At 45.0% G+C, this 19,597-nt stretch overlaps 1 protein-coding gene across 4 annotated transcripts in view; it reads left to right on the top strand.

Annotated features, from left to right (window-relative positions):
* Positions 1–1,229: 1,229 nt before the first annotated feature.
* Positions 1,230–19,597, top strand: part of ECPAS (Ecm29 proteasome adaptor and scaffold) — a 64,899-nt gene continuing 46,531 nt past the window's right edge. For 2 of the 4 annotated variants that reach the window (XM_075725818.1, XM_075725821.1), the window contains exons 1-4: positions 1,636–1,680; positions 10,602–10,732; positions 16,554–16,670; positions 18,357–18,475. In XM_075725818.1, coding sequence (XP_075581933.1) covers positions 1,644–1,680; positions 10,602–10,732; positions 16,554–16,670; positions 18,357–18,475 — 404 coding nt within the window. In that variant the 5' untranslated portion in view covers positions 1,636–1,643. Of the gene's footprint in view, positions 1,256–1,635; positions 1,681–2,236; positions 2,289–10,601; positions 10,733–16,553; positions 16,671–18,356; positions 18,476–19,597 lie in introns of those variants that run through there. The other 2 variants (XM_075725820.1, XM_075725819.1) reach the window with 2 other exon arrangements.

Here is a 19,597-nt window from a genome sequence, read left to right as displayed (position 1 = left end):
TCTGTCTGTCTCCTTCTTGCATTAATAAATGTTTATCGATAATTTCCTCGAGAGATGATTGAGTCCCAAATCCTCTTCCTCAAAAAAATTCCACCTTGTTGCAGCTCGTCCAGCCTCTCAGCCTCGGAGGCTGACGTTCAAACCCTCAGATCTTGAGCTTAGCAAATAAAGCAAAAAATATCCGTGGCCAGTTGAGTTGAGGGGGAAGCTATTTCTTTGACACTGTGTTACCTGGGGCTCACTTCTGCAGAGAAGAACTGGCTCTGGAGCTGTAGGGAGAGGTCACCAGCTGACCCCGTGCCATCTGCAGGCAGCATTAAAAAAGCTGGCAAATGGGCGCCGCACTGTCTGCAGTCAGCTGTGGGTGACATAACTGGGATGTCTTGTTTTAGCATCTTGCCAACGCATTCCTTACGGAAATCACACGTGACACCCATGAGCCCAGGAGAAAGGTGCTGTGGTGGTCGCACCTTTCCCCTGCAGTCTTAGCAACCCCAAACCAGCACCTGAGGCATTTTACAATGCAGCTTTCTCCCCTTCATTAATGGCTTTGGAATGCAATAGCTCAGCAGCAATGGTATTGAACTTTTATTTAAAAAAAAAAAAAAAATTCCTAAACGTGCATTTGCCACACATGCTGACCCACAGCCACCTCAGCATGGTGCCAGGGAAGGTGCCCGGAGGAGGCGGTGCCCAGCAGCTATGCCTGCTGCTGCCGGCACTGGCACCCAGGCCTCAGGGCGAGGCAGCCGCAGCCGAGGAGGTGGGTGAGGAGGGCTGCCGAGCCGCAGGCTGCGGGCCGGCACCGGGGCTGCGGCGGGACGGGGGCCGGGCTGCGGCAGGGCGCGGGCGGGGCGGTGCCAGGGCCTGGGGGGGTGTGGTCCAGTGCCAGGCTGTGGGCGGGGCTTTTCCAGGCCGTGGGCGCGGCGGTGCCAGGCCGTGGGCGGGGCTTTGCCGGGCAGTGGGCGGGGCCGTGCCAGGGCCCGGGGAGGGAGTGGTCCAGTGCCAGGCCGTGGGCGGAGTTTTGCCAGGCCGTGGGCGGGGCGGTGCCAGGCAGTGGGCGGGGCGGTGCCAGGCCGTGGGCGGGGCTTTGCCAGGCCGTGGGCGGGGGTGGCCGCCCGCGGGCTGCTGGCGGCACCGTCCGCCGAGAGGGGGCGCAGCTGCGCCGCCCGCGGCTGCCCGCGCCGTTCCCCTCCTCGCCCAGCGCAGAGCGCGGGCCGCGCCGCCGCCGCCATGGAGGTCAGCGCGGACTCGGGTCAGTCCGCCGCCCCCCGCCGCCCCTCTCTTTGGGACCCGCCGGGAGCCGCGGGCGGGCGGGCGGGGGGTGGCCGGTAGAGCCCCTGCCGCCTCTGAGCGGCGCCGGCGGGCCGGTGCGTGTGCGCGCGGCGGGGACGATGGCTCAGCTCTTTCTAAATATAAAGCGGCGGTGACGGGAGGGCGGGCGGTTAGCGGCGGGGAGCGCCGCAGAGAGGAGGAGGAGGAAGAGGAGGCGGCGGCGGCGGGGGGAGCCGGCCCGGTGCCTGTGCCCGCGCCGAGCCGAGCCGAGCCGCCGGCGGAGCAGAGGGGCGGGGGGCGGGGAGCGGCCGGGGCCGGGCGGCTGCGGCGCGTTTCTCGCCGCCTCCCCTCCCTCCCCAGCTGGCAACATGGCTGCAGCCGCCGCGGCCGCCCAGGACGAGCTCAGTAAGTGGCGGCGGCGCCGCCGGGGGCTCCGGACCGGGGGGCGGGCGGGCGGCGGCGGGGCCGGGGGCTCTCCTGGGAGGCGGCCCCGCTGCGACGGGGCCCGGCTCCCGGCCCGGCGAGGGCGGCGGGGCCGGGCCCCGGCCCCCGGCAGCCATGTCGGGAAGCGGAAACTGAAGGCTGCGGCGGCAGGGGCGGCCTCCCTCGGTCCCGGCCCCTCGGCGGGCGGGCAGGGCTGCCTGCGGCCTGCCGGGGCCTGCGCCCTCTCCCGCCGCTCGCCGGCGGCCTGACCTTGCGGGTCCGGCTCGGCGAGGAGGCGGCGGCGGCTCCGCGCCGAGAGGGAGCCGGCGGGGCGGCCTGGGGCGGCGGAGCGGCCTGGGGCGGCGGGGCGCAGAGCCGGCAGAGCCCCGGCGCAGGGCGAGCGCCGGCAGCCCCCGGCCCGTAACCCCGCTCGCCAAGGGGCGAGCGGCGGCTCTTGCCGGCCAGCCACCGCTCTGCTGCCCGATCGCCGTCTTTTGACTGCGGAACCGGTGTAAAAGCAGCGTTTGCCGAAACGTTAATGGGTTCGCGCAGAGCTCTCGCCTGCTGTAAGCGCAGCGCTGTGTCTCACGGTAGGTATGCCAGCACAGCCTCGGCCTCTGCAGCTCTCGGCACACGATTAAGAGCAGCCAGAAGCGGAGGTGCATGCCTCTGCCGCCAAGCATGCAGGGCAGGGAAGCCCAGCTCTGTGTTCTTGTCGCTTCCAAATCCCTTTCCAAGTCCACTGCAGTAAACGATCAACTTCACTTTGGAGAAGCCTATGAAACTTTAAAGAAGGGCTTTTATTTTCCTGCTTTTCCTGTATCGGCATAGAGCTGGTTCTCAGGCAACCGTGAAGAGTTAATAGCGAGATAACATATGACTCAGCCAAGCAAAAGGGCCTCTGGTTGCCCTGAAATAGTACTTGGCAGCCACTGGAGAGGAAGGGCAGAAGAAATACTTTGAACATATTTGTGCTATTCGCTTTCGGTTCTAAGGCATTTCTGCGTGATGTGTCACTTGGGGTTTTTTTGTTGTTCTCCATGTGCTGCCGTGTAGGTAACATCCTTCTTGTCATCTTTGTTGGATGTTACTGGAACTAGGCTGAGTGGAGTAAGGCATACGATAATGGTGGGGATGTCCTTTACGTAGCCAAAGAGCCAGGATCTCTTGGTGGGGTAAGAAGGATCTTCCAGTTATGCTGATCCTTGAAGTGGAGGACACAAATGCCAAGCTGTTTATTCCATTGACAACTGGGATAAATTGTAATCGTGACCGTGAAGGACCTCACTGCTGCTGTCATCCAAGAGACTCTATTGTCGGTTTTACAATGCTAACATGATTCCCCTTGGTGAAACCAGTCAGTGTGAGATCTCTTGCTTGTAACTCCTCAGCTTTTGTCTGTGTGTAATCTAGCTTCCCAGCCTCTAAATCTGATCCTGCAAAAAATTAGTCCTCAGCCATGTGCCAGTTGCTACACAGCCCTTTGTGTTAAGCTGCACTGAAAGAACAAATGTCCTTAGATGGAGATACATGTTAGTCATTATATGATGTCATTCAGGTTATTTGACCACTGCATCCTTCAGAATTGAGGGATTTTTATTGGTTTGGTTAGAAATCTTTTTTTTTGGGAGGGGGGAGGAAAAAGAGTGGATTTTTTCATTTTCTTTTGTGTTTTTTTCCCCTAGTACCTCATCTGTCACTGAATAGAAAGTACTGTAGTCTTAAATAAAAATTAAAGTTAATGGAAAAAGAGTGATTTCATGTGGAAAAAGAGAGGGAAACTAAACAGTCTCCCTGTGGGCCTGCAGTCTCTTGATACATTTGAATAGTTAAATTTCAGCATATTTGGAAAGAAATCGCTTCTTTTTTAGGATGATCAGTAGTCCCAAAATAACAAGAATAATCACTACCTGGTTTAGGTTGGAAAACCAGTTTTCCTTGCTTTATATACACATGGCTATAGGAAGCTTTGATCTATAGCTCTGGTCAAACACATAAACTATTACTGTTTGCTTAAACTCTGTATAAGGTTGCTCACCATTTTAGAGGACAAATTGAAGGCAGCGTACGAATGGAGATATGGCAGTTTAAAAATTAATGCAAAATCAGTAGATTGGCCCTGAAGCCATCAGAGTTCAGCTGTGAGAGAAAGGAAAGTGAATCTTGAGTAAGAATAGTCAGCCACTCGAATGGAGAGCCTGAGCCTTGCATGTTGCAAATGCTTGGATTTCAGTATGCTATTCAAGTTTTTTATAAGCTTTTCTATAAAAAGGAAGAATAGGATGAAAAAAAAGAGAATATAGCTTACCCCCTCCCTTCCTCCAGGCCTTCCCAGCCTTTTCCAGTCAGATCTTGTAAAATAACCTGGTGACTGGCTGCTGTTACAAATGCCCCCTTGAGTGATTTGGCTGTAGGCACGCGATGGGTCACTGATAGAGCCAGGAATAGCACTAGCAAATCCTGACTCACTGTTTGCTACTGTAATCATACTAGATACATTTTCTCCCAGAGTCTTACACCGTTTGAACAAGAATTTGACTCCTATTTTACTCGTGGCACAACAGATGAGAGCTTTTATTTTTTCCTTCTGCATGCAGAATAATGCAGAAACAATTACTTGGCTCTGGAGGGACTGAAGGGGGTGTTTGAGCTTTGGTTTTAGCAGGGATCTGCCCCTAAAACTACCCCTGCCATCCAGGCAGTGAAGTTGAAATGCTCCTGTGTCCACTACTCTTTATTTTTGGAGAGAACGTGGGGGATGCTAGTGCGATGTAATGTTTCTACAGAGTCCAGGTAATAGAGGAGGGGGGTTTTGTTTGTTTGATTTACTGAAACAGTTCTAGAAATGCTTTAATGTAGCAGTCCCACTAATCTGTCAAATAGACATTTTTCAGAAAAGTGAAGGTAAATTCCAGCTTTATGCACAGAATTTTGCTGTCCCACTCTGCTCTGTTTTGCAGAGGACTTGGACTTGCCTTTGGGTTCCTGGAATGCTTTTCCAGTGCTTAGTTAAATTATGAAGTACAATTAGCTTGACACATCCTAGCCCCAGTGGTTTCTTGACTCAGTTTTCATAAAAAGAAAAGTGTGTAATTTACTTGGTACTCAACCACACAAATATACATTGCTGAGGGGTCTGTGCAGAACAGCTGACGTGCTGTGCATAATATCTATGAATGCCAGAGGGAGCTAATTCTTTATCTTGCATAAGGACAACCTGGGCACGTGAAATGGAACTGCGCTTAGCAGAACTGAGAGGAGATTTCTTTGATACAAAGATGGGTAAACAGTGAACTAGCTACCTCAGTAGGGCCAAGCATTCAAAGAGTTCACTTCTGTGATTTTAATTTAAAAAAAAAAAAAAAAAAGGAAACGCTTTTGTTAACGGAAGGAAAACATTAAGGTGTTTATTTATTTGCTTTACCATTTTTGTGTCTTTCAGTTGTTGCCTTTGGCAAGCTGCTTTATAGCAGGATGGGAAGAAGGGGCATGTTGTTTCAGTGAGCAGGCTGGGGTTGTGCTGTTGGCTTGGGAGACTGCAAGATCAGTTCGGAAGTAACAAGACTTAGAAATAACTCTGACCCTTTTGTGGCCAGTGTTTGCACGATTTGGAAGTTTATAAAGCACAAGTTAGAGCCTTGTGGTTGATGTGACTTTCTTGTAAAATTTGTATACGTTTTCTGTGTTTTGAAATCTATTCCTTTCCTTTTTGCATGAGGTGTGGTTGTAAGTGCTGAAACCTCTATTCCTCCCTGTAGTCTTAAATGGAGACTGGAAAGAACCAGAAATGAAACATGCATTTTCTCACAGAGAGGTAACTGCATTGCCATGGTAACTTGGGGATTTCAAATTCCAAATACACCATGTCTGTTGACACAAATTGGATGCTGGGATACAAAGATATATCTTCCTTTCCTGCCACTTTGGTTCTTTTACACACAGTGAAAAGGACCGTCTCTTCATATGCAGTACCCAGTGTTTAATTCTCCATATTTATGTTCATCATCTTGTAAACACTTTTCCCAAGAAAATGCCACAAAAAATGAAGTATTGTGTGAAAATACTACACAGCAGCATGGAAAGAAGTTGTGATTATGCGAAAATACGTGAATATCTGTGACAAATTTTTGCATGGACTTAATTGTATGTATTTTAAAAATACAAGTACGCGATACTAATTTTTGTCTTCATGCAGTTAATTCTTGGTTATGGGGTTTTTGGGGGTTTTTTTTAATCCACAGTAAAATGTTGACTGTCATAGTTGTGGCAGACATGCGATCTTTCTAAGACTGCTTGTTAAACCAGACATGATTTCTCAGGTGCTTTCTAATGTAGTGGGCAAGTCTGACAAGGATTATGGTTGGCTCATAGCTCATAAGCAGATTCTGGGTGCTATAGCAATGATCTTTCTTTCAAGAAGTTGTTTCTAGCTTTCATGTTTGTAAAAGGAAACTTGCAAGAGTATCCCAAAAATAACGAATTCAGTGATGTAGTGAAGGATAGTAGTGATTTAATCTTACTTGGGTTATTCCTTCCAACAGTCTGTGGCAGAGCAAGGGGCTCTCCACAGTGGAGCAAACCTAGAAGGCTCACAGCGATCTCGGAGCACCCTGTGCTTTTCCATTGCTTCTGACATGCATGTTTGTTCTTGGAGTGGTTTTTGTAGAGCCCTGCAGGATTGGGCACAGGGTTTTTCAGTTGTGTTTCCAGTGAAGTCTCCTCCTTCTCCTTTCTCCCTTTCACTTTGACTTTCTCACCAGTGTAAATAAAAATAATCTTTGGGGTTTTGGGGGATTTTTTTTGGTAAATTCTCTGGATTGCATTAAAAGTTGGTCCTTTGCCTCTGACAGCATGTTTTTCCCCCAGCCCCATGTTCACCAGAGTTCAGCTGGAGTAGATTGCTTGTGGAAATAATTTTACAAATGTATGTAATTAGCTAAAACAGAAGGTGCTGTAGGTGGGAACCAATACCAAGGAAATATTATGGTCCTAAGTTTGAGGTGAGGGTTTAATGTGAGATTGAGGGAGGAGAAGCCTTTGTAAAATCTCGGATCTCTTGAGTATCAGCTTTTGAGATGGGGATAAAGCTATACTTTACTATATGTCATCCCTCCATTACTTCTTTCTTCCAATGCTTCCAGAAGACTTTAAAAATTATCTTTAACTGTATCAGTCATATTTAAAAAGGAAAAATTACAGGAGGTGTCATTGCATACACTGCATTTTAAGTTCAGTGTTGGTTAGCAAAGGTAAAGATTCAGACGTGTAAAGCTTTCTAATTAAAATTCAGTGTTTTTACTGTCAAGTTGTGGTAAGATTGCTGTAGTAGTTAATTTCAGTTGCTATGGCTTATTCAATACAGTTCATGTCTTTTTTTTTTTTTTCCTGTGCTGTATGTAGCAAAGCAAGTTAGACCTCTCACTTTACTTATTTTTATTGTCATATAACCTAGTGGTACCCCCCTGAAATCACAACTGTGCAGTTTTACAGTCAGCAGTAGGGGCTGTAAAACTAGATGGAGAAGGTTTTGGCTTCATTCTTAAAAAGTTGTGAAGTACACGATGTGGGAACGTGCGATGGGTTGGGAACAAACCTGTTGTCTTGTTTGATGTCTGACGCACAGCGGTCTGCTCGCTGGTGCGGGCTGGGCAGGGAGGCTAGGTGAAGGTGGTGAGAAGACATAAGGCAGAGAGGGAAAGGAGCTTGCCCCATGCCAGCCAGCAGGTCTGCAACACACATGGAGGTGGGGCGCAGTACCTGAGTCCCAGATGCTGCATCCCTGGCTCTTGTCTCTCCTGGACCATTGTGTGTGGTGCTTTACATCTCCGGGGTTTATGCTTTCCCATAATGAATGCTGTCAGCGTGAGAGATGGTCTTAATTGTTAGTAGAATAAAAACTGGGGAGAAAATGGTTGATGTGCGATACTTGCGAGGGTTTATAGCCCTTTGTTTTCCTGTCCTGCTGCTATGGATACAGCCTGCATTGGCAGCGCAGGAGAGTGCTCTGACAAACTCCCAACCAGTTTCTTCACTGCAGCCAGGCGACTAGTCTCCTTGAATTTGCCGAAGAGTCCTGTCGTGCTTATGGTTAAGGGAAGGATACCTGATGGCAATATCAGGGCTTAACTGACTAGGCAGCAGAGATATGGGAAAAGTAATAAATGTATCTCACTGGCAGTGGAAACAAGGGGGTAGCTTTTTTTTTTAACCTCCTGATCTCTATTATTGTTACAATTCCAGTTGCTGCTTGTAACAGCAGAATAATGGAGGAGGCTGGAAATGGGGTAGATGCTTGCAATTCAGTGCATTGCTACACTTGGTGCGGGCATGTGCAGAGAAGTTTCTGTGCCTTTCAGAAGGTGTGGGTAGTCCAGTGGCTACAACAAGTGGCTTTAGAAATAACTTCACTTGTGCTTCCTTACACTTGAGTCTCATCTGTTGCCATGTGAAAGAACATGTTGTTGGGGTGGTTCCTCAGTCAGCTTTGCTTGAGGATGGTGGGTCTGCAGTGACCTAGAGTTCCAGATCCAAGGGGAAAGGTTTGATGATTTCATTCATTGTTTGAGTTACTCCAGCTGCTTGGCGTGGCCTAAGCAGTCCCCTAGTGCTGGTGGGGTCATGAGACACCGTGAAGGTCCTGGAGCATGGGGAGATCGTGTCACAAAAAGGAAGGTGAAGAGAGAAAGAAATTGTTATCATGTTAAAAAAAAAAAAAAAATTGGAATATGAGATAAATACCCTGAAGTCATTGACTAACTGGCAGCCTGATTGTTCCATGAAATCTGTCTGAAATGAGATTGACTCGCAAGTCAGTTTGCATTGTAGGTGCTGCAGAGTTTCAGTTTGTAATTTCCCTGACAGTAAAATTTCAGTCGTCGTCTGTCTTTTCAGCTGCCTGTCATATTTGCTCAGCAGAAAATAAAATGTTGGAAATGATACGTTTACATTTAATCTGCAGCTAGTAGAGGAGGGATGATGCTGTGAGGGACTCTTCAGTGCAGAGATAGCACAGACTTAAAAAACAGGACAGTAAAGGCTTCTGCAGCTACATCATGATAGGTTTTCTGGCTACAGCTGTATTTGCATTTGAACATTGTTTTTGTTCACTGAAGTTCCAGCCATATCTGTTCACCTCAGTCTTTACCTCTGCACTGTACCAGTGCTTTTTTCTTTTTCGCTTCTGTAGTCCTTTACAGCCAGCTCAGTGATCCTCCTCTGCTGAAGGAGGGTTCTCCTTGGTCTCCCTCTAATTGCGGCTTCCAACAGGTCACCTCAGATTACTCTTTGGGGGAATGGTTTTCTCCTTGTAGGATGTCTTAAGACCTGTAGTCCCTTCAGAAGCCCTGGCTCTCGTTGCTGCCTGTGGATCTGGCCTGCAGTGCTGCGGTATGGAGAAGAGACGCTCCTGATGCCATGCACAAGGACTTTTCTTTCTTGTCTGGCCGTCGGGAATGCTGCTGCACCCAGGAGGTTTTTCTTTGCTTCAGGTTTAGCTGTTGGGGCAGCTGCATGCAGGTGCTTAAAATAGGGACTCTTCCATTCTTTGTATAAAGACAGCTGGTCCTCAGCCCTTGTGGTTGAGCTGCTGATGGAAGCTTGTGGTCTCATCTGTTTCCTTGAAATTACCTTCTGCTAGCTCACTGAGAAAACAGATGTTTACAGCTTCCCCCTGCCCACCCATTCTCTTGATCTTGTAGGAGTTGCAACTTCTACCTCTTTGCAGATGTTAAAAATATTTTGTGTGTGTGCATTGCTTCCTGGGTTTAGGGAGAAGACTTGCTGGCTAGAGGAAGGTAAATTTGTTACAGCACTCAAGCAGCTTTGTAGAGTGATGATAGGAACTTTGAGTTTTAAGTTATCGCAGTATGTCCTATGTTTACACTTGTGATCTTACTCCTGTTGATGATAATGCTGTTTTTTGGAAAAAAAAGTCAGCAAATTGTAACAAATCAGTAACTGGTTCAGTCAACATTTGTACAGGTTTATAAAGATTTCCTGGAAGACCTGAGTGGCTTAACAGAAAGTCATGGGCAGAACAGGTTAGCCTGTGTCAAGATGTGTCCTGTGAATATTCCCACAAGTATCAAATTTACCCTGCAACAGTAGTCTCAAGCTTTCAAAGAACTTGTTTTTCACTTTGTAGCTTGTTTCTTCTGCTTTCAGGTATGCAGCCTGTTTATTTGTACTCAACTGCCATGGTGTGGCTTGCCCCAAGCTTATAACTTGTGCTTTGCCTAGACTCCTTCCTTTCTGCAATACTAACAGTAATTGGTCTTGGGTTCTGTTGTACGTGCTTGACGTTTTTGTTCTGTTGATGCAACATCAACAGCAACAGGGTCCCTGTGCGTGACCGGAACCCTAGATTTAACAAGAATAATAACAAGAATTGGCCAGATCTTTTTGCCCTTTAATTAACTAGTGGAGATACGGAACATTGTGGTCTGAATGCAGATCACAGCGAGCTTACTTTCAAAAGTTAGCAGCCCCACAGCCACGCACCTTTGCTGTCAAAGCAGAAAGGGCAGAAAGTTACTTGGAGATCCTAACCTTCCATTTCACCTTTGGAGATGCTCTAGCCTCTATTTGGAAAACAGCGTGAAACAAAGGAAATCTTAATTGCTTCTGTCTTTGATAGGAGTAGTCTCTGTGTAATTGTGGAGGCTAGTTCTGGAAGTTATGAGGCTGGTTTCTGCCATCAACAGTTTGCTCAGTTAGTGTTAAAAATAGAAGATGGATCTGTGTCGAGTGCTGTTGAGGTGGAATTACTTTAAGAATTGTGTGTAGCATTTCTTAGAAGCCCATTAGGGGATGTTCATAAAAAGTTGTTTTCTTGCTACAGCTATTTTGAGTTTCAACCAGTCTCTCTCTCTCTCTCTCTCTCTTTTGTTTTTTTTAAACCACAGATCAACTTGAACGTGTGTTCTTACGTCTTGGCCATGCAGAAACAGACGAGCAGTTACAGAACATTATTTCCAAATTCCTACCCCCTGTTCTCCTCAAGCTGTCCAGCACACAGGAAGGAGTTCGTAAGAAGGTAAGGGTGCAGTTTACAATAATGGTATGTTTTCCTGATTGGGGAGAATGAAGTGCCCCTGATGTATTACGATTTGTGACACTTGGATGTTCTCTGTGAAGAAATTTACACTTTGAGGAAAAGTTGTCGTGAGCCTGATAGAGAATGGGTTTATTACAACTGTTGGGGTTTAGAGAAAACAGTCACTGCTTGTATCAGCAAGGTCTTTTGCACACATCTTGTGGCTCTTGCAGATGTGTGGAGGCTGCGTTCGTTTCCACTTGAGGCCAGCTAGCTATGAGTTTGCCTGAGACCAAGATTTACTGCCATAGATGCAGTTGCCATGGCTTTCAGGTTAGGGCTGTTGTGCATCCACATGGCTTATGGCATATGTGGAGCAAGCTTCAAAGAATCAGAGAATCATAGAATCGTTTAGGTTGGAAAAGGCCTTTAAGATCATCAAGTGTGACCATTAGCCTAACAATACCAAGTCCACCACTAGACCAATTAAGGATGGAGTAATAATTTCATGTTTCCTGGCTTGGTGGCGGGATTATTTTTTTAATGGAAGTAAAAACTAGGAATCATTAAGATTGGAAAGGATCTCTAAGATCATCTGTCCAACCATCAACCCAGCACCACCGTGCCCATTAAAACATGTCCCAAAGTGCCACACCTACCCATTTCTTGAACACCTCCAGGGATGATGACTCCACCACTTCCCTGGGCAGCCTGCTCCAATGCTTGACCACTCTTTCTGTGAAGAAATTTCTCCTAATATCCAATCTAAACCTCTCCTGACTCAGCTTGAGGCCATTTCCTCTCGTCCTGTCATCAGAAAAGGAGCTCACTTCTCTGTGTGAAAGACCATGAAGAGGTATTCATTGATGTCACTCATTTGCCTGATAACAGCAAGGACCAAACAATTTTGAAGATGGAATTTGATACCTGCCTGAAAGAATTCAGTTCCCTGGTACAGAAGGCAGCTTTATCACAGAATTCATTCAGGTGGATACTAAATTCCACCTCCAAAACTGTTACAGGCATAGGAGCAAGGACCAAACAGTTTTGGAGATGGAATTTAATATGTACCTGGGGAATTCAGTTCCCTGTATTAGGTTAGAGGATAAAAAGCTCATCTGGACACATGCAGAGGAGCACAGAGACACAATAGCAAATGCAGAAACCTGTGTAATGCCCTGCCTCAGCTACTCCCAGGTGCATCGTAGGAGCTATCAGCCCATCAAAGGCCCATCTCCATGAGCCCAGGGGAACACAGAGGCACCAGGGCAGGCAGGCCATTAAGGACTCAGAGGAAGGGGCACCTTGTCCGGGTCCCTTCCAGGCCTGTCTGAGGATAGCCTTGGTCCCACTGTCCAGGCACAAAACCACCAAGATGAGTAAATGTCAAAACACCTTTTGGACTGAGAGGGTGCTGCCTAGGGGTAGTGGTCACAGTGGGACACAGGGGAAGAGCGTTTTGGGATTGCACAAGCCTTCTAATGGGACGTTTAGTTAGGAACCAAAGGCAAAGAAGGGGATGGACCTGGGTGATTTGGGGAGGAGCAGCTGTGGGTCTCTAGGGGTGAAGCCTGCTGGTGAAAGTGTGCCTCCCTCGCTTGGACTTGGGGGTGTGGAGCTGCAGCAGCCTCCCCTCTGTTGGGCTACTGGGCCTGGCCCTAGTTCCCTGACACCATCTACTGGTCGTTCCCCTTATTCCTGTGGCCAGGCAAGGACCAAACAGTGTTGAAGATGGAATTTAATATGAACATGAAGGAATGCAGTGATGTAGCTGCCTTCTGTAGCTGGGAGCTGAACTCTGCTTACTAGCAGGTTTTTTTTCCCAGGTCTTGTGCAACAGCACCTGTGGGATTGCGTGAGGGGGTCACTAAAGCTAGTGTTAATGGCAGAAGAGATCTGACCTGGTCTGGATTCAGGTAGAGGAGCACCTGCTTGTGCTTCCTGTTCTGCCAGGAGGGTGTGACCAGAAGAGGCAAATGGGACAGTAGCAGCTGAATATAAGAGATTTTAGCAGCTGGATCAGAAAGTAAAGGATGAATTCTTGTCTCTGCAGCTCTTCATCAGAAGGAGCTGCCTGGTGATAAGGGTGCACCAGAACCTTTCTGAGCAGGGTGCAGATGGACTGTTGGAGAGTGGTGGTAGAAAAGAAGCTTTTTATTATAATCCCCTCTTTGACTTGTAGAAATAGGGAAATGATCATGCCTTCACTGGATTTATGACTAGATTTCAGGACCTGCGAGTAACTAGAACACAGATTTTTCTAAAAGTTCTGCACAAAACATGGTCCTGGCAGTGATCATGTGGAAGTGGATACATAGGCGTGAAGCCATTCCACTGTGCTGAAGGACAGATACTCCAACCTAGATGGAGGGTTCTTCCGAATACCTGCTTATTATGTGCACTTGAAGCTGTGAATAAAAGCATTCCAATAGCTAGTGAAATTTCTTAGGGTATTTTTATGTGAATTTTTTTTTTCCATAAACTGGTATTGTTGTCTGGTGTTTTTTGGAGTGTTGTGAGATTCGGGAGAGGGGGAGGACTACTCCTTTAAAAATGAAATTTCAAGAGGCCTCTCAAAATCACACAGCATTCTTACGATATATTGTAGGTTTTGTGTTAGAATGAATAATGAAATAAAACTTGTTTCTTCTTCCTTCTGTGTGTTTAAGCTATACATTTTTCTCTGTACAAGATGATGATAATATAAGCAATTACAGCACTTCCCTGTACTTCTTGGTATTTGCCAAATTCCTTGCAGTCAAGGAAATTGCCCTGAATTCTGCTCTTGCCATATCAGTGAAGAGAAGTTGACTCCCTCAGTATTCTGTTTTTATAACATATTCAAAATATAACAAGAAGACTCTGTGTGTGTTCATTTTTTTTGTTTGGTATTTTTTACATAGCAGAATAATTTATCAGTGAGACGGAGGGGAGGGGAAGACTCTTTTTTTTTTATTCTAATGAGCATCAGTGAAGATTTACTGTGGAGTGTATAACGTGTAGGTAAATCTGTTCAACGTGCACATTGCCGCCTTCTGTTACTTACATCAGAACTCAGATTTTCAATCTTCTGCTTGCTCTTACTTTGCTGTTAATGTGGTGGCAAAATGTCTTAAGAAGTCTGATGCATTTTCAGATGCTAATGACTTTTAAACACAAATATCTAGCTTTCCAGTGCTAATTTTGCCTGGTGGACAACACAGAATGTGCCTATTGTTAGAATGTGCCTATTGTTCAACTCCAGCCTCAAAAATCAAGTTAAGGCAATGTAAGTACAACAAAAGCATATGGTTTTTCACATGAGCACTCAGGCGATTGGAAAACTAATCTAATAAAGGCTAATAAAGTAGATAAAATAGAATGGAAAGAGAAGGACAAACTTTATTCACTCAGTGACTGACTGCAGGCAGTGATAAAATTCTGCCATCCCATGTCATGTTTCTTCTCCCACATTTACTGTAGTGGTTAAAAGAAAAAAAACAACAGCAGCAAAAAAACTGTGCTAACATAGTTAATTGTGGTTTGAAAACTTACACCATTTTAATTGAATTGACAGTGTAGCTTTTGATAGCATAGGTATACGAGCAAAAAAGAACATCTGTGTTTTGCCCGTATGCTGCTGAAGTGCAGATTAATACAGTTGTTCAAGGACTTCCTTTCACCCAACTTTAGAAGCACAGTGTAGTTTGTTCAGTACACCAGATGGATTGACTACACTCTAATTTTACTCTGACTCCGTGGACTAACTTTCTCCTCAAGCTTGTACTGCTAGAACAGAAAGGGGAACATACTGCTTTGTTGGTCTTATCCCTGCCCTTTTGTGACTGCCAGGTCAATATTACTGCCTCATTCAGTAATTTGAACTCATTGTCCTCATACATTTTCAGATCTAGGGTGCAGTCTAGATACATGGATAAGCTTGCAATGCCTGTACCTTCTTAATCCATTTATTCTGAAAAGGTAATCCCTCTTCAGGCCACGGTTTGACAGATGAGTTAAATTCAACTCTAAGATGCCTTCTACCAAATCAGTTACCCTGGCAGTGTCACACAAAGAGCTAATCCAGGGTAAATTCACTCTGCAGATGTATGTGCTCCGAAGTATTGATGCACTGGCAGCATCTGTGCCAGGCTGGATACTGTGTCACTTTGTTCAGCCCATGTGAAGCCAACGAAAACACAAGAAGCAGTCATACTCAGGAGTGCAGACATTTGCCTGATTCAGGTCAGATGAGTGCTGCTGGATGAGATCCTTAGTGCACAGATTTGATATTAACGATTAGAGGAGCGGGGCATTAGGTAAACCCTTACACGTACCCATATCCAGCCTTGTCTTTTTATACCAGCCTCCATGGGTAATTTGAACAGGTTCCTGAAACTCTGTCATAGTCATATGTGTATGTTTCTCTTCCTTCACAAAAAAGTGTGTGCACAGGTTTTTTTCCTTTCTAAAATACCAGGAATTTGTGACTGCTGTTATAATAATTTTGCAACAGCAAAATTTGATAGCTGTGAGTATTACTGAGTTTGTCAGCTTACCTCTGGTCTCAGCCACATGCTTGTGGTCAGCTATGCAGTTTCTCTGGATTATACCTGGATGTTATTTTGTTTGATAACTAGTCACGGAGTGGATGCAAAGATGATGTCTTAGCTCATACGCAGCTCAGCAAGCATAAGGTTCTGCCATTTCCGTGACCAACTTCAGTGACAGCAATTTAGTTGCTTTGTCACCATGCTATGACCAAGGTAATGAGCTGTCAAAAGCACAGGACAGTGTGCCCACCCTGGCTTTTTGACTTGAATTGCTTGAAGTCAACATGCATCTAGGACTAGCTCTGCCTGGTTTTACTGGAACTGAGCTGACTCCATTTAATGTCACTTACATTTTTGTACCACCTTGCTTGAGAATCTGATAGTTTGTGAGCTAGATGCACATGTCCAGTGTGGTTTCTCAGAGTCCATTGTTCCAGAGTGGAGATTGTCTGTAGTTTTTCAAGGTCCTCCATTCCGTTATGGTATCTCATTTAGTGGACTTAGAAATGACACTTTGCTGATGCTATGCTAAGAAACTACTTCATGGGATTGTAGAATCATGGGATAATTCAGCTTGGAGGGGACCTCAGAAGGTCTCCAGACCAACCTCCTGCTAAAAACAGGAGGTCTGTTACAAGTTCACACTAAGATGCTGTAGGTTTTATTGAGATGCATCGTGAAAACCCTCCGAGGACAGAGACTGTGCAAACTCTTTGGGCCCCTGCTCCACTACTTGAGAGTCCTCATTGTGAGAAAGTGCCACTCTGCACCTGTCTTGTTTCAATGCACTCTGGCCCCTGCTCAGCTTGCTGTCCACCAGAGCCCAGGGCCATCCCCCCAGGGCTGCTGCCTGGCCCCATTGGCATCGCTGCCAGGGCTCTGCCTGCCCAGGGCAGGGCTGCACATTGCTCCTGCCTGACATTCACAGGGCTCCTATTGGCTTCTCCTCTTGCCTGAAGGATTTCAGTCCTGACTTGTTCCACTGCAAACATAGTTTTCATATACTTATTTGATAACTTTATTATGGGTGGGGTTTTTCTCATTGTTTTTTTTTTCTGGGTTGTGAATTGGAGTTAGTCTACAGCCACAAGATAGAGCAGCAAACCAGATTTCCAAGCCAGGCTCAGTTTTGAGAGATAGTAACCAACTGTGTAGAAAGAACTGGTCATCCTCAATAATAATTTCTTCCTGACATTTCTGTTGATGGAGTTTATTGGTTGTGGCATGGTTTGGGACGTTTTATGTGTTTAATGGTGGTTCTTTCAAGTTTTTTGTTTTCTCCCTGTCAGGTCATGGAGCTACTGGTTCATCTGAATAAGCGCATCAAAAGTCGTCCAAAAATTCAGCTTCCAGTAGAGACATTGCTAGTTCAATATCAAGATCCTTCTGCAGTGTCGTTTGTCACTGTAAGTGTCTTCTTCCAAGAATAGTTGCTGATTTACTAGCAACAAGCAGAATATTCTTTAAAGCTACTGTATTTAGCTCTGTCAGTTTTTCTACCAAGTGTGTTATTGTCATGGGTTAATGTTTTTTTAAACTGTAGTCTGGTGTGGGTGAATCTTAGTTTCATAAAGCAGCTACACTGTTGATTCTATTCAAATTACTGATAATTACTCTTGCTATTTAATGAATGCATGAATTGTCATTGCTTGTATTATAGAGGGTCCGTTCATTTTTAGAAACTCCATTTTGCAAGCAGCTACCAATCCTTAACCTGATATGTGCAGTATCAGGGTCTTAAAACATCGTGCAGGATCAGAGTCTTACTTAAAACATCTGTATTTCTCTGAACACATGCAAAGCTAGGTTTTTGGGTTGTGTTGGGTGGTTTTTTAAGGTCAGGACCTTAGCTGAGCAAGAAAAGATTAAAAAAACCTTATTTTGTAGATACGGAAACTTTACTAGATGGTTTCGTTCAATGTAGTTTAAAAGTGAAAATAGTTTAAAAATGTTTTTGTGAAACTAGGAAGACAGTTTTAATTTCAGCTGTGGTAGATCTATTGCTGTCCTGGTTTCGGCTGGGATAGAGTTAATTTTCTTCCTATTCTTCCAATTGCAAATCACCATCATAAAAAACCTGATAAAATCAGAGGGAAACTTTCTGTCCTTCTCATTTGACTATTCAGTCATATGTAGCATAAATGTAAAACATAGTGTCTTAGAAACTGATGGAGAAATATTTAGACTTTAAACAGCAGTAACGTAGAAGTAATCTCAGACTGTGTTTAAGCAAGTGGGATTATCCTGAGTTCACCTTCTGGAAATGGCCAAGGGCTTCTAGAGTGCATGTGTTCTGCAGAGCAGTAAAAGAACCGTCTTGTTTGAAGACAAACTTAAACAGTGCTTTTGGCTGGAAATGTAAAAAATCTGTTTTGATCCATGTATCTGAGTGATGTGTGTTGTTTTATGCCATGAGGCTTCATAAAATTTTAACAAGTGGCATCTACAAAGAAGTGTAATGCATCCCACTTCAAGACTTCTTTCAACCAGGTCATTGAACACACAAATCTTCTCTCTGCAGTTCTTGGGTGGATTTGGATGAACATTGATAGCAGTTATATGCATAGATAGTCCAGTATTCAGTGTTGCTCTGCTGTGCTGTCCTATCACTGGACTCTGGATTGCATTTGCAGCTTTTAATTATGATGATTTAGAAACACATTTTCAAGAGAAACATGGCCTATGCTGCTAAATTTGTATTTATTCAATATTGCTTTCTATTTTATTTCAGAAATAGGTAGGTGAGAACATTACATTTGCTTTCCTTGAAGCTGTTGCTCAGGTAAAGCTGCCTTTGGTGAAACTGGCAGCGAATGAGAGAAGCTAGAGAGGGGTTTTTGCATTGTTATTTTCCTCCTTTTAAAGTGGAGGCTCAGCAAGACCTACTCAGAAAGGGTTTTTCTGAGTAGGTCTTGCTGAGCCTGCCCTTTAATAGCTGTCAGTCTGATGAGCATTAGAATTAAGAAATTTGTCTTCCAAAACATATGTTGTTTCCAACACCCAATTACATAACACAACACACAAGAAGAGTTTAAAGAGCAGATATTTCTTTTGCACTGTTGCAATACTGTGTGCTTTTTCTACTCCTTCAGAATTTTACCATAATTTATGTTAAGATGGGATACCCCCGCCTGCCTGTGGAAAAACAATGTGAATTGGCTCCAACTCTTCTCACTGCAATGGAAGGGAAACCTCAACCACAGCAAGACAGGTATAACTACTTACTCTTGGAGTTAATGCTGTTGGTATCATTTTAGTAAAATAATTTGTCTCAGTTGTTAAGAGATCTTTTTTCCTTGGTGATATCTTCATTGCTTAGGATGTTCTTGGCTTGTCCAGTTTGGATCAGCAGTTCAGTAGTTTGGGTGGTACAAAGGATTCCTGTAGTCTAATCTTGTAATAAGGTACAGGATCTGCAGCAGCAGACTCCCTGTATGATAAGAGACCTGTGTTATGATGGATATGCCTGTCCATCTTCATCAAATTCTGGTTTTCAGCTTAAGGCCAGACTTTCAGTAAATATCCTCTGTCCAACAACAGGCACAGCAGTAAATGTCTCAGACTGGCCACTCTTAAATTGTGAGGTAACCAAAATTCCTAGTCACTTGAAACACTAAGTTGTAATTAAAAAAAGACTGCAGTTGGGAACTGCTGTGTACTAAGAACTTCTAGAAAACTGTTAATTATGGACCTGCTTGTTATTAACATTACGATGGGTTTCCACCATGCTGGCACTGGCAAATGGCGTTAAAATCATATCTTCATTCACTCTACATCGCTGTGACAGTGTAAAGGTATTTTTAAAATGACCTTACTGAAAGGTCTTGTAATAAAATCTTGCTTCTGTTCGTGAGATCAGTGTGAAAATACTTGATTGTCTTCTCTGGGACCATGGTTTTGCCCTGTCCGAAAAGCAAGTAGATGAGTGAAGAGAGCTTTGGGAAATCTGGCTATACTGGTATATAATCAATATATTTGTCTGTGTGCACTCTTTGGTGAAGCTGAACAGTGTTGATCAACTTCTGCTCTAGGCAGACTCAGATTTAAAATTTTAAATTTCTTGTGGATGAGACAGTCCTAGACTGTATTTTGTGGCATAATTATGAAACATCAGAAGTCTGGACAAAGACAGTGACTTTATCTCTCCTGATGTGTGTGTGTGCATGCACACAGACATGTATGTTCTATCTAAGCGTAAATCCCAGTTTATCTTCTGCCTTCCATTTTTAAGTACATCAGGTGGCAAATAGTGGCCACTGGATTGTGAATCAATTTAACTTCTGTTAAGATTTTTTTTTTTGCTGTTAAGGACCAGTTTGTTATTAAAGGTTTC

The sequence above is a fragment of the Pelecanus crispus genome, chromosome Z (assembly GCF_030463565.1).
Source record: "Pelecanus crispus isolate bPelCri1 chromosome Z, bPelCri1.pri, whole genome shotgun sequence".
In the NCBI taxonomy this organism is placed as follows: domain Eukaryota; kingdom Metazoa; phylum Chordata; class Aves; order Pelecaniformes; family Pelecanidae; genus Pelecanus; species Pelecanus crispus.
Note: the sequence above shows the minus strand (reverse complement) of the source record. Positions and strands in the feature narration are given on the sequence as shown.